The 15,066-nt window shown below is 48.0% G+C and overlaps 1 protein-coding gene across 5 annotated transcripts in view; it reads left to right on the top strand.

Moving 5' to 3' along the window:
* The window catches only part of FAM135B (family with sequence similarity 135 member B), a 364,289-nt gene that overhangs the window by 126,640 nt on the left and 222,583 nt on the right, over positions 1–15,066 (top strand). For all 5 annotated transcript variants that reach the window (XM_070075533.1, XM_070075534.1, XM_070075535.1 and 2 more), the window contains one exon: positions 3,222–3,317. In XM_070075533.1, the coding sequence (XP_069931634.1) occupies positions 3,241–3,317 (77 nt within the window). In that variant the 5' untranslated portion in view covers positions 3,222–3,240. The remainder of the gene's footprint in view (positions 1–3,221; positions 3,318–15,066) is intronic.

The raw sequence follows: 15,066 nt of genomic DNA, 5'->3' as shown, positions 1-15,066 counted from the left end.
GAGCCTTCAGCTTCTCACTGTAGTCGCCATTGTTCACTATTTCTCAGTGTTGGGACCTTTCAAGACTGAGTTCTGTTCTTCAGCTCCATATGCGCAGCACCTGGACACCCAGCCCTTAGGAAATGCATGTTTGCACAGAGCAACTCCACAGCGAGTGTAGACGAGTGATGGCCATCACTAGAGCTCTGGTTGGCGCTGGCTGGAGTAGGGTGTTAGTGTGATGCCTGTGGAATGTGTGGGATGTGGGTGCCTGTGGCATCTGTGTGTATATTGTGGGTCAGTGTGTTGGTTGTGGGTGTTGTACATGTGCATGTTGGGTGTGTCTGTTGGGTACATGTCATGGTCATCTTGTGTGTGTGAATGGTGTATGTTGTATGTGTTGGTGCATCTGTGTTATCCATGTCTGTGTTCATGTGAGTGTTGGCTGTATGAGTGTGGCACAGTGTGTTTGGTGTGCATCAGGTGTCTGTTGTGTGTATCTGTCATGTGTACATTCTAATAAATCAATGTGTCAGACTTCACACACTTTCTCTACTGGCTATGATGACAACCTGATGGGGTCAGAGCTCTTAATATTCTCCCTGTGGCCATGGGGAAACCGAGGAACAGAAATGTTAAACAATGAGTCCCTGCTTAAAGGGACCGAGCTAACCCAGGTCTGGCAAATTTCAAAATCCTAATCTTTAAGCCAGTTATTCCTTTTTAAAAAGATTTATTTATTTATTTAGAATGTCATAGTTATAGAGAAAGAAGGACAGAGATCTTCCATCCACTGCCTCACTCCCCAAATGGCCACAGTGACCAGTGCTGGGCCAGTCCAGAGCCAGGATCCAGGAGCTTCATCTGGGTCTCTCATGTGAGTGGCAGAAGCCCAAGCACTTGAGTCACCTCCTGCTGCTTTTCCCAGGCCATTGGCAGGGAGCTGGATGGGAAATGGAGCAGCCGGGACACAAACCAGAGTCCATATGGGATACCAGCGTCGCAGGTGGTGGTTTTACCTGCTACGCCACAATGCTGGCCCCCTAAGCCACTTATTCTTGACTGAGTATTTGTGTCAGAGCTCCATGGAGGATTTGTGAAAACACAGATTCTTGACTGTTGTCTCTGGACTCCCTGGTTTAAGAGTCTGGAGTGGGACTCAAGGTTTTGCTTTGCTGGCAGAGCGATGCCGACACTGCTGGTCTGAGGACTGCACCTGAGAGCCAGCCTGCTACGTGTCCTCTCTCCAGTCCCTAGGTGGGAGGAACACAGAAAAGGGCTGGGAGCACGGCAAATACTGTTGGATTGCTGGACAAAAATTGGATCAAGGACAGTTACCAGCAAAACAACGTGGAGCTTTCAATCTGATGTTTTCTGTGTGAGCTCATCTTCCTCACTGAATCACCGGGGGTCTGTTACAATGAATCACATGCTAGTGAAGAGGAAGAAGCAGCTTCCCACCAAGAAGCTGTGTGTGTTACCGGTTCCTGTTAGTCCTGAACAGCAGGATGCCAAGGTGCATCTTCCAAGGAGAAAACAGTATTCTGTATTATATTCTTCATGCAGCAAACATGTTTTTCCGTGAAGTATTAATTCCCCAGGAAAAACCTGCCTTGGTCATCCTGACAGTAAGTGCTGGTGTTGGAAGACAAAATTCTTTGGGCCTCTCTGTCAGCAATCTTCCTGTGAATGGCATCCATGTCCCACCATGTGGATGGGGGTCACACCTGCCTACCTCTGAGGGTTTTTGATGATTGGTGAAATCATATATGGAACTCCCTTGAGCAGGGTTCGGCCCGTCTGGGCCAGCGACAGTAGAGTTTGTGTTCTTGGCTTCCCTGTGTCCCTCTTCCCATGGGGGCTCCTTCCTCGGATCCAAGCTCCAGATGGGGACCAGGGATCACTGAGATGGCCACCACGGGCAAGAGTCACGGCTCTGCCCTCTGCAGTTTCTTTGAGGACCGAGGCTGAGTTGGGTGGTGAGGCAATGGGGTTGGTGGGTTCTGGCCTCGCCTGGTTCCTGTGTGCACCTCGATAGCACTCCTTTAGAGACATGAGTTTTCAGTGCTCTGCGTGAGCCTTCCCAGGTTTCTCAGACTGAAATTCCATCTTGCAGTATTTATAGAGGGCTGGTTCCTCGGATCTGCTGCAGTTTAATTTGGAATGTGGCCTTCTGAGACGTTTTCCCGGAAGGAGCCCTTGCCAGCGTTGGGATGTAGCATTAAGAGCTAGCTAATTCCTGGTTGTGCTCACGTGCCCAGCATGTCCACATTACCTGCAGTGAGGTTGGGCCCTGAACCATAGCAATACCCTGGCCCCTGGTCTGAAGGCAGAAAGAGGAGTGGCTTTAAAAGGAGATCTCAGCGCCAGTCACTACTGCCAGCCGGGAGAGCCCAAATGCTCCCTTACTGTCCTCCTCCTCCTCCTCTTCTCTCAACCTCTTCCCTCCCCTCCAGGAGTTCATAGCAACTGTGAGAGACCTTACCACCCATCCTGTTGGGAATCCTACTGCTAGCTGGGTTGTGCCCATTACACATTGTGGTAAGCCGAGGCTTGGGGCAAGGGAGGAGACTCAGCAGAGAACTTCCCGCTAGAATGTTCTACAGTGGGAAGGTGGCTCCAGGAAAGAGCCTCTCTGTTTTTTCCTTATCTTAAAAATGGGGCAAGAATCTTTATGTCAGCATTCTCGTTGGAGAAAAATTAGGCAGTGCGTACAGTACACTTTATGTAATGTCCGGAATATAGTAGACACTGAGGACAGGTTGTTTGCCCTTTCTTCAAACCTGGTCTCTATGTGATTTCACGTTTCTGCCTGTTACCAGTCCTCATGTTACGGATGAGGGCGCAGAGGATGAGAGGAGCTCAGTGACTGGTTCAGATCACAAGCAGGATTCTTGTGCCCTTGGCCAGCTAAGATGTGCTCCTAGCTGGAGAGTGGTGCTGCCTCCACCTATGGCAGATAGGAGAGGGCAGTGGAGCTTCGGAGTGAGCACTCCTGGTCTGAGTCCCAGCCATCCCAGGGGTGAGCTGCAAGACATCACGCCATTGACCTCCTCTCTCAGTGTCTTTCTATGGAAGGCACCCCAAGTGGTGCCCCCCAGTGGACACACGGTGCTCCTGCTGGTCCCCTAGGTCACACATTCTTGTCCATTCGAGCACTGTGTGGCTTCTGTCATAGCAACCAGGCTTTCAGTACTTTGACACTGTCATCTCCAGCAGTGAACTTCTCTCTTGTTTTCCAGGTAATGAACCAAAAGGATCATGTCTGAAGTACAAGGAACGGTTGAGTTTTCTGTAGAGCTGCATAAATTTTATAATGTGGATCTCTTTCAGAGAGGGTGAGTATGCTTCACAATTTTTAATTTTTAACATTTATTTACTTGAGAGGCAGAGTGGCAGAGAGAGAGAGAGCGAGAGCGAGAGAGACAGGGAGAGAGAAGGGGTCTTCAGAAGGTTCAAGGAAAATGCATATTATGAAAAAGGGGGACTTAAAAATTTTGGGCAACAAAATAAAACATCTTTAATTCAATTTACCTTGACTCTGAACTTCCTATGTGCATAGATACGCACGCATACATATACAACTTGTAGGGATGGACATTTGTCGTAATGGTTAAGATGTGTGAGAGGCTTAGGTTTGAGTTTTGATTCTGCTCCTGCTTCCAGCTTCTTGAAAATGCGCACCCTCTCAGGTGACAGGTGCTGGTTCAAGTTTTTTGGTCCTATCTGTCTATCTATCTAACCCCCTTCCCCAGAAGCAGGTAGATTGGTAAGTGCAGGTTATAGGAAATTTGGGATTAATAAAGAAAGGATTTTCATTGTTTTTCCTGGAAAGTGTAAACATTGGGTGCATCTGAACAGGGACTGCATTGTCGGAGGCTAGAAGATGCTAGCGTTGCCTTCCCTCTTCTCTTCTTTCGCTACACACAATTCTAGATGAAAGTGGACTTGTGGGAAATGCAGCTCTCATGCAAAGGTGTCTGTGTGCTCAGAACTCGCTGGGCCATCTGTCCCTCACTGCATGTGTGACGCTTGTGCCTGCATCCGTCAAATACTGAGGTTGTTGGTCTTACAAACAAGTTGCCCCTTAAAGTGTGCAGTTAAGGGGCTGGCGCCGTGGCTCACTTGGTTAATCCTCTGCTTGCGGCACCAGCATCCCTTGTGGGCGCCAGGTGCTCGTCCCGGTTGCTCCTCTCCCAGTCCAGCTCTCTGCTGTTTCCCGGGAGGGCAGTGGAGGATGGCCCAGGTCCTGGGACCCTGCACCCGCATGGGAGACTAGGAGGAAGCACCTGGCTCCTGGCTTTGTATCGGCATAGCTCCGGCTGTAGCAGCCATTTGGGGAGTGAACCAACGGAAGGAAGACCTTTCTCTCTGTCTCTCTCTCTCTCACTGTCTAACTCTGTCAAATAAATGAAACAAATGTGCAGTTAAAATAGATTTGCTCCCTTTTCCTAGGATGTACATTTAATTTGTCATTTTGTATGTGTGATTGCAGTAAGTTCTCAGGATAGACTTTCTGCTGAGGGTCACTCTTAGGTAACAGAGGTGTGAAGTGGTTCCATAGAGTATCTGAACACAGCCTAGAAATACGTGTACTTGGTGGCTGCTGTTGCTCTCTCCACGTGAATATGTTATGTGCCTAAGTTAACAGAGCAAATATGTATCCAAAGCAAGAAGCATCTAGTAGTTTGCTTTTGCTGTGTAACCAATTATCCTTAGACTTAGTGGCATAAAACGGCAACGCCCATGATTCTGAGGTTATGCGATTCGGAATGGGCCCAGCTAGATGGTGCTGGTGGTTGCGCCAGGTGTGGCTGATCTCAGCTGTGCTTGCTCAGAGCTCTGGGGCCCTGGGCTGGGGAGGCCGTGGTTCCTTCCTTGTAGTTTTATCCTCCAGCAGGTCAGCCTGGGCTTGATGCGTGGCAGCTAGGTGTCTACCTCCTGAAGCTTTGGAACTTGCATGGGGTTTTTAAAAATTCAGTCCATTGGCCAAAGAAAGGTATAGAAACAGAATCCATCTTCTGATGGAAGAGGAAGAATCCAAACCCATTTTTATGGTTTAGCACTAAGGTTAGACTCCAGTTTCCAAAGGGTAGTTCTGAAATGAATGCTGCAGGGCCTCTTGTACGTGCTCCATTTTAAATAAGTGTACAATTCAGTGGGCTGAGTGGTTCAGGTAGGTGACCTGAGCCAGGCAGTGAGAGGAATAGGAAGTGATTCTGGGACCAGCTCCCTGTTCCAGGGAGAAGACACTTGAGGTGTATAGGTCAGGATTCAGGGACTGGGCTTTAATGAGGCGAAGCTCTGTGCAACCTTCTGGGAGCCCAAGTGCTGTTGGTCCATCTGTCCTCATTTGATCAGGAGTGGTTGCTATAGTGATGAGAGAGCCCTGGACTTGGCATCAGGATTCCTGAGTCCAGGCTGTGCTCCTGCTTCTGGGAGCCTATGGCATTCATTCTCTGTTGCTCCTCAGGCTCCACACTTGCAAGAAAAGGAAGCAGTTTTGATAATATGGGGTCTGCTCGTTATCCCCTTTTTATAACCAATCTGAGAAGCAAGCAGTACTACCTGGTTACTTGGGATCCAGGAAATAGAGCAGACCACAGCATTGCAAAGTGGGGTGTGGGTGCTGAGGCTAAAACTTTCTTACCCAAAATGTTGTATTATTTTCTGTTACTTAAATCTGGTCTCCAAAATGGGCCGTGTTCTTCCCATTGTGTACAAAATAGACAGCAGGATGTGGGACAGAAAATATTGGAACTTCAGTTTACAATTGAGTACGCCAAAAAAGAACAAATTCAAACATGACTGGTAACTAGAATCAGGGTTGACCTTGACAACCTTGCCGTGTCTGTGTGCTGAACAGTCATGAGTCCCACTCAGTAACTGAGCTCTCAGGAACGGGGAGATGCCCACAGCATAAGCAGACTGATGTCACCCTTGTGTTGCAAGACACTGCAGTTTGCGACTGGCCAGGTGTGCACATTTACAAGTTGTCTCTAGTTTCAACTACACAACCCTTGCAGAGCCCTAAGGGAATCTTGAAGGCAATGTTGATCATGGAAGAAGAGCGGACTCTAAGAAATGCCAGGAACAGGGTCATCACACTGATCAGATCCAACAATAAGTAGGGCAAGAGATGTGGATGTACTTGGAAAGTATTTGAGGTATAGATTTTTAAACAGAATTATTCATAACATGCATCATCTGAACTCTATATTGGGCCTTGAGGTGTTGACTGGGTCTTGCATGAAATCATCATTAGCAAAACATTTCAAATTGATACATCCAGAACATGAATAGAGCCATGTGGAGTTATCAAGGAAGCTGTGAAGTGTGGATAGCATGACCTTTTCTGAAAGCCTGTGACACTCTTCTTTCTAGGTGCGAGTTTTTACGAGGCATCTTATTTAGGTATGCCCAGTGATACAGTCTTATATTGAAGTAGACTAAACACTATATATATATATATAGAACATATATATAATATATATATAGTAAGAACAAAAAGGCTATGCATTCCATTCATATATAAAATGTTTATTTCTAAAACATGGATTGGTGTATTATTCTTTTTGCATAAAAGACCCTTTTCTTTTTCTTTCTTTCTTTTTTTTTTTTTACAAACAGAGTGGACAGTGAGAGAGACAGAGAGAAAGGTCTTCCTTTTCCGTTGGTTCACCCTCCAATGGCCGCTGCGGCCAGCATGCTGTGCTGATCCAAAGCCAGGAGCCAGGTGCTTCTCCTGGTCTCCCATGCGGGTGCAGGGGCCCAAGCACTTGGGCCATCCTCCACTGCACTTCCTGGCCACAGCAGAGAGCTGGACAGGAAGAGGGGCAACTGGGACAGAATCCGGCACCCCGACTGGGACTAGAACCTGGTCTGCCAGTGCTGCAGGTGGAGGATTAGCCTATAGAGCTGTGGTGCCAGCCTATAAATGACCCTTTTCTATATTTAAATGCATATCCTATGATAATAGAATCATACGTGGACATAGTTATAAATAAATATACATATATTAGAATTGCGTGTTTAAAAATTTCGGTACTGATAAGCTCACAGATCATTAACGGTTAGAGACCACATTGGTCTGAGCATCTAGCTGTTCATGCTAGTTTTGAGGAGTGTGCGCGTTCAGGCACACGCTTCAGATGTGGATGAGGATTTCGTCTTGTGATTGAACGTGCTCGAGAATGGACTTCATGCAGCTACTTCTGTGGACAGGCTTCAGCAAGGCTTGGGTAAGGAATCAGACCTCTCCGGGGAATGCAGCGAGTTCTAAGGTCTCCGATGTCTGATGAGAAATAAGACATTGAAGTTGATATCCACCAGCCCCCTGGATTCTGCCTTCTGGAAACTGTGGGCAGGCTGGGCATGATGCCAGCCAGGATTCTGCATCTGCATTCACCGGGGGAGTCGCTGAGAGCATGACCCCTGATGCGCAAGTGCTAAAGATTTTTCCGCTCTGAATCCCACAGGACACATGCTGAGAGTGAAATGTAATTACTTTACCCAGCAAGTGCTCCACAGAGAAGGATGTCTTCCATCAGAGCCTGGGAGCAATATGGGGCTCTTGGGGTAGCTTGTGAGGGAGAAAGAGTGATCTCCTGATGTTAGAACAGAGAAGAAGTGTAGGGTGTGGGGAATCTGGGCCATTGTTTGGTTGCAAGGCTTATGTCAAACGTGTGCTTCTCTGTAGGGTCCCTGGAGCACCAGAATTAGGGTCAGCGATTGCAAGAGAGGAGGCGTCCTCTTCCTCAGACAGTGTCTGACAGCAGTCACCCTATTCCACCTGGGTTCTCAGGTGATGAGAAATGCCCTTTGTCCCTCCACCTTGGGGCCCCAGCTCATTGTTCCTTTGAGGTTTTGTGAGATGCTTTGTTGGAAACACATGGATACAAGACTCAGAATATTACCTGAGAATTTGCCGTGACCAGTGAATGTCTTGTTTTCAGCATGCTTGTATCTGTGGATGTCTTTTATATTCCCAGAATGCACATTGCCTTTGGGTGATGCTTTCTGTGTGCACAGAATCAAGTTGCATTTACCCAAAGTCTGTGTTGGCTGAGGCAACTTATCAAAGGGAAAGCATTTCCTCCAGCCAGTCAACTAGCATCAGGAGGCATCACCTCTATCTTCAGCAGTGAGACATGCTGACAACAAGGCCGGGACACAGAAGTTCTGAGGACCTGAACTTTAGGGTCAGACCTGAATGAGAAGCCCATCAGGACCTCAGAGGACTTGGAAAAGCCAGCATTGTATGACTGTAAAATGGTGACAACAAAGCCTACATTGGGGTGACCTGAAGCATTACGGCATTATTTAGTGTGTGTATGGTTCCTTGTATTTAGTAGCTGCCATCCTCTTTGTCACCACAACTAGGACAATGTCACCTCCAATCTGTCCTTAACACTCCCCATGGCGCTGTTAACCAAAAGGGTTGGTGTGACCACCTCATTTTCCTGATGAAATACTTCCCAGGTTCCTTTTGCTCTCAGTCCTCAGCCTAATGCTCAAAACCTGTGTGTTTTAAACTTCTTCATCTTAATGTTTGTGTTCAGGCCATTCTTGGCCTTCATGCCCATGGTATCAGCCTCCAAAATTCTATGCTATGCAAGTTCTAATTGAAATGCAACCTCCTCTCCAAACCATGTCAGTAGTTCCATCGGCTGTATGCAGCTCATGTTTTATGGATCCCTGTCTCTGAGCTGTCTACTCACACATTCATTACTGTAGACCATAGTAAGCATACACATTGCATTGGGCTCTGGAGACACTGAGATGAAAAGATAGAGCCCCTGCCTTGAAGGTGTTTACCAGCTAAAGAGGCAGTCAGAAACGCAAAACACGACCATGATGTGTGTATGCATGATGCTTTCAGTCACGGAGACAGGCATGGGCTGCTAGCAAGAGACTCAGAAAGGGGAATCCGGTCTGTCGGCAGAGTCGGGGCGGGCATCCTGGAGTAAAATCACAACACAGCTGTCACCTTAGGATGGGTGGGAGTCAGCTGTGCAGAAGACCTGGACAGGGTCTAAACAGCAGGGGCAGAGTGAGTTAGGGGTGGTATCAGGAAACAGAGCCCACCTGAGAGACCAAAGACAGCCACTGACAGCTGAAGGGGAGGGATTAGAGGCTATGATGATTTCTGTGTTTGTTTATGTTACTGGTGGGTGCATAGTGTTTTGTTAGACTTGAGGTTATGGAGACACTATTGTCCACTGCCACATACTTTCTTAGACTGCGGAAGAGGCCGGCGCCGCGGCTCACTAGGCTAATCTTCCGCCTTGCGGCACCGGCACACCGGGTTCTAGTCCCGGTCGGGGTGCCGGATTCTGTCCCAGTTGCTCCTCTTCCAGGCCAGCTCTCTGCTGTGGCCAGGGAGTGCAGTGGAGGATGGCCCAAGTGCTTGGGCCCTGCACCCCATGGGAGACCAGGAGAAGCACCTGGCTCCTGCCTTTGGATCAGCGCGGTGCGCCGGCTGCAGCGCTCCAGCCGCGGCGGCCATTGGAGGGTGAACCAAAGGAAAAAGGAAGACCTTTCTCTCTGTCTCTCTCTCTCACTGTCCACTCTGCCTGTCAAAAAAATAATAAAAATAAAAATAAAAGAAAGAAAAAAAAAGACTGCAGAATAAGGAACTGCTTAAAAGAATGAAAGAATGTTGGCATTGTTGCTTGTGGCTTTGTCTTCTCTTCAGTGAATGCAAGCTCCTGAGAGTGAGAATCTCGTCTATGAGACTTAGTATTGCCATGCAACGCATGAGCCTGGCACGTGGAGGAGACCAACACAGCTTATGTTTGCTTGGCTCGATCTCACTCTTTCTTCTTTCAAAATGTCAGTTGTGGAGGGGCTGTATGGATCTCTGCTGAATGATATTAATGGAGAGAGGATTCCCAAGTCCTCAAGTCCTATTGAAATCAGTGCTCCTCAGAGTTTGTCCCATGGGTGACCAGCAACACCATCACCTGAGGGCTTGTTAGAGGCCCGTGTTCCACCTTGGGCTCAGACCTACTGAGACAGTGTTTGTGCTGGGTCAGGGAGTCTGGGTTTAACATGTTCTCCCACTTGATCCTGGCTGAGAAGCACAGGAAGGGCTGCTGAAAGAGCTGCTGTGACAATCTGATTCCTGGTTGTGTAATGCAGTTGCCCAGGGAACTGAATTCTGCCCCGCAGATACATTAGACAAAAAATTCCCACATTTGGTCCTTGATGTCACCACTTATTAAAGCTCTAAGGTAAGTCCAGGTTGCAGATGGCTGGATTACGATGAAGTGAAGATTTTGTGGGGCTGGTGTTGTGGCCTGGAGTCTTAAGCTGCCACCTGCATTGCTGACTCCTCATGTGAGCGCTGAGCTGAGTCCCAGCTGCTCCAGTTTTGATCCCACTCCTTGCTGATGATCATGGGAAAGCAGCAGAAGATAGTCCAAGTGCCTGGGCCCCTGCTTCCCGCATGGGAGACCTGGATGGAGTCCCAGGCTCCTGGTTTGGGCCTGGCCCAGGCCCAGCCATTGCAGCTATTTGAGAAGTGAACCAGGAGATAGAAGATCTCTGTCTGTCTCTCTGACTTTCTCACTCTGTAACTCTGACTTTCAGGTAAATGAAACTAAATCTTAAAAACATTTCTCATGCCAAGTAATTTCAGCCTTTCTTTGTTTTCTTTGGAAATGAGACCCTGTCTGTTCTTCCCCCGTTAGGGCTCATCCCATTTTTCACGTCCCTCTGCTGTAGATATTGTGTGTTAGTTTCCTGTTTGTTCTCAGGGTAAGAAAACAGTTCTTATTTTATACACAGCATTTTCTCATAGGATCATGCTTTATAAATAAACAATTAATTATAAAGCCTGTTAGTGCACCTTTGTGAATCATGAGTGCATCCATAGCCAACTTGTATCTGAGTAAGAGAGCATGCAGCGTCATCTATAATATTGTTATCTGAGAAGGAGCTGACATACATCCTAGAAAATGAATACAAATTGGGTTTTCAATCTTAATTCAGACAGAACTTTAAACTCAAATGATTTTCCTTGAAGTATTTCATCATTTGCAGCTCTGATCAGATTCCTCTCCTGTCTTTCCTCCAACTACTTTCTACTGTCTCGGCTAAAGAGTTCTGGTCGGAAATTCTAGATGAGTTCACTGGAAAGTTCTGTCCCCGTTCATGGCTTAGTCTTCCAAAAAGGGCCTGCTCCAATCTGAGGCTGAAGTTCAAATGCTCGTGCTCATGCAACGATGGCGATTCCCTTGGAATGAGCCCACCTGTCTTCTCTCTACTGAAGTGAGAACAATCGTGTCATAGGTCACACGATGCCTGCAAAAAATGCCAACTTGTGTTTCTGCCCGATGCTTCCCATCTCTGCCTAATGCCCAGTGACAGCCAGCTCCCCTGTGAAATTAGCTAACTCGCCCTGAGGTGCCTTAATAGACTCAGAAATACAATTATTGTTGCTTACCACAGAGATCAATTGATTGATTTGTCTGGTTCTGCCAGAAATCATCCTTTTGTTTTTTCTTTTTTCCTTCTTTTACTTACACATGTTGAGCTCCTTTCCATTCCTTCCCACATATGTGGAAGGGGGTGGAGATCATGAATGTGGGGGAGCTCATTGTGTAGGACAGAGTGATGAGCAGGGTGGTGGAGCCGGAGGTGAGCCTGGGGGGTGAGCACTGTCGGGGCTTTGCCAGCCACGCATTTGCATAGGCAGAATTGACCAGAGGTAGGGCTTGGACATGCTGCACAAGTGACAGCATTCTGGTCCCATGACTTTCCAGTTGTGCAAACCAATGTGATCCCATTAGTGCATTTAAGCCACTTTGGTTTAGGGTGTTTACCACTTGCAGTCAGGTTTTTTTTTTTTTTTTTTTTTTTTTTTTTTTTTTTTGACAGGCAGAGTGGACAGTGAGAGAGACAGAGAGAAAGGTCTTCCTTTTCCATTGGTTCACCCCCCAGTGGCCACTGTGGCCGGGGCACTGCGCTGATCTGAAGCCAGGAGCCAGGTGCTCCCTCCTGGTCTCCCATGGGGTGCAGGGCCCAAGGACTTGGGCCATCCTCCACTGCCCTCCCGGGCCACAGCAGAGAGCTGGAGTGGAAGAGGGGCAACCGGGACAGAATCCGGCGCCCCGATTGGGACTAGAACCTGCTGTGCCGGCGCCACAGGCGGAGGATTAGCCTAGTGAGGCACGGTGCTGGCCAAAGTCAGGTTCTCTATAGCACAGAGTATGGGCTCAGTGTTCCCTAACACTCTCCTTTGACATTCATAAATATTATTTTAATAAAAATGTGCTCCCCTCTCCATAAAACAGCGTTCTTATAATTAAACCCATGTAGATTGAACAAACTTCCCTTATACAAGTGCTGATGTAGTTGGAAATCCTGGATTATTTTTCTGGTAAATCCACATTCATATTAATGATTGCCCTGTCCCACTTTCAGTTCACCTATGTTTTAATCTATGACTTGGTGAGCTTGCTGCTTTGAGCCTTTTATCCTCTTAACCCCTGGCTGAGGACATGCTTTGGTGGGTAAATGGAGAAAAGACCTCCCTGGAGGGTGACTGTTGCCTTGTGGAGACAGAGATCGCCTCTGGTGAGCTCAGAGCGGCCCACAGGGCCCCATCACCTGCCATAGGAATCAAAGGCGTAGCACAGAGCCGCCGAGTGGCTTTCTAGTTAAGGTGCTCACGGGTGCTCACTCAGGAGAGTGAAAGGGCATGTGGCCTTGAAGGTCGTGCAGCAGGAAAGCATAGTCGTTTTAGAGAAGCAGATCTTGGCTCTAACTCCATTTTTTTCTCTTACTAGTGGGGTAGCCTTAGGCAAGTTGCTAAGCATCTCTGATATCATTTTCCTCATTTATTTTGCATCATCTTTGTCAGATGTCAATGATGTCATATTTGGGAAGCCCCTAGTCAATCAGACATCTGAAGAGCCAAGATGACATTGCGAGCCAAGATGGCCGAGGTCCACGATGTAGCCTGTCCCATTGATTATACCAGTGTGGGGCTGCCAACTTGTCCACACTCCGAGTTTGTATTAGTCAGGTGCTTTGTACTCAGTTCTACAAATCCTCAGGGAGGGGCCTGCTTGTCCATGGAGAACGCAGGGACTCCATGTTGATTCTCATCAGCGTCAGTGGGAAGAGGGAATCACTTTTGTTGTTCTCTTTGCTGGCTGTGTCCTAGGAATTCTGGGCAGAACAATGAGACAGACACAGCCATGAACTCAAGTTGCTCACAGTATAGTGTAGGAAAGATATGTAAGTCATGAACATATTGTCAGAAACAGAAGAAAGGGAAGGGCATTATGACATAGGAGGTTAAGCTGCAGCTTGGGGTGCTGGCATCCATATTGGAGTGCCAGTTGAAGTACTAGCTGATCTGCTTCTGGTCCAGCTTCCTCTTAATGTGGCTGGCAACTACTTGGTCGCTGCCATACACGTGGAGAAACAGGATGGAGCTCCTGACTCCTGGTTTTGGCATGGCCCAGACCTGGCTGTTGTGGCCATTTGGGTCATGAACCAGCAAATGGGAGATCTCTCCTCACCTCTCCTCTCCTCTCCTCTCCTCTCCTCTCCTCTCCTCTCCTCTCCTCTCCTCTCCTCTCCTCTCCTCTCCAATAAATCAGGCATAGGAAACATCCATCCTGCAGACAATGTAAGGGTCATGCAATTGGTCTGGTCCTGCTACAGCAACTACAGGTAGACTTGAAATTCAATAAACCTATAGAAGCCTAATTTTTAGGTTGGTAATTTCATATGGCATGTGAATGATATTATAAATGTCCGAATAACCCTTGGCAGAAACAAGATTCTCCAACTCTGATAAATAAGTAAATCCTAAAAAATAAAGGGAGTGAAAGCATGGACAAGGTGCTATGTGGGGAGCAACTTGGACTAGACTAAGTTACTGGAATTAAGACTTATTCTATGCATCTGCTCTCCCACAATATGGCGCTGGGAGAGGAGGAAACAGCTTCTACGCAGCTGCCTCTCGCCAACTTGAGTGATGACCTGCAGGAGCTGATCCTGCTCCTGATTGGAGGAGAGCAGCGTACTCGGCGTGGGTAGCAGAGTTGGGATTGGTGGAAGAGGACTATAAAGGAGGAGAGAGACAACATGCACCAGGAACATCTAAGAGGAACATCCGAATAACATCTGAGCAGCCCTCGAGAGAGCCGGCCGGCGGTGTGCCACTCCCCCGCGGAAGTGGGGAAAGTGGCAGGGGGAGCCGCCCTTCCACGGAGGTGGAAGGGATGGCAGCCAACCCGGGAAGAACCAACAGCAAACCCGGGAAGGGCCGAGCAGACAAAAGAACATCGCAGGGTCCTGTGTCGTTCCTCCGCGAAGAGGGGGAGCGACAGTGCTAAGAGCAGGGGTATTCTTTTTCCAAGAGGTACTGGGACGGGCTACCAGGAGGACCAGGAACTGACTAGGCAGATAGAGGCTGGAAGGGGATTGCAGCCTTTGGGAAGAGCATGCACAAGGCCTAGAAAGGAATGAATCAACTGGGAGCATAACCTCCTGTGTCATAATGCCTGTCCCTTGCTTCTGTTTCTGACGTCACTTTCTTGATTTACAACCCTTTCCCACACTACATTTTGAGCAACTTGAGTTCACGGCTGGACCTTTCTCATTGCTCTGCCCAGAGATCCTAGGACAGAGACAGCTGCTGGGCAGTGCTGTGGTGCTCAGGAGAGAGTGCAGCATAGAAGTTGTGTCTTGGATGGAGTGGGGGGTAGGCTAGGCAGGCTGCATGGAGATTGTCAAGGACACGTGCTTTGTCCTACATCTAGGGGTTGCATCTTGTAAAAAAAAGAAACAAGGAAAGTAAAGGAGTTGCTTAATGATGGGCTTCACAGACATGATGCTTTGGAAACTAAGAGGAGCACAGTTGGGTGGGAAAATGATGAAAGTGATGGGGATGGCTCAGCGAGAAGAGTTGAGAAATGTTGAGGCAATGGAGTGAGAACTGATGCTTTTGCCTTGTGTTGCAGGAAAGGGAAAAGTTGCAGCTGTGTAGCTGTGACCTTATGTGAAGTTGTCAGTAAAGTTGAAGGGGAGGAGGGCCAGGCAGTAAGCAGAGGGGATGAGTCCAGA

Source organism: Oryctolagus cuniculus, chromosome 6 (assembly GCF_964237555.1).
Source record: "Oryctolagus cuniculus chromosome 6, mOryCun1.1, whole genome shotgun sequence".
Lineage (NCBI taxonomy): Eukaryota > Metazoa > Chordata > Mammalia > Lagomorpha > Leporidae > Oryctolagus > Oryctolagus cuniculus.
Note: the sequence above shows the minus strand (reverse complement) of the source record. Positions and strands in the feature narration are given on the sequence as shown.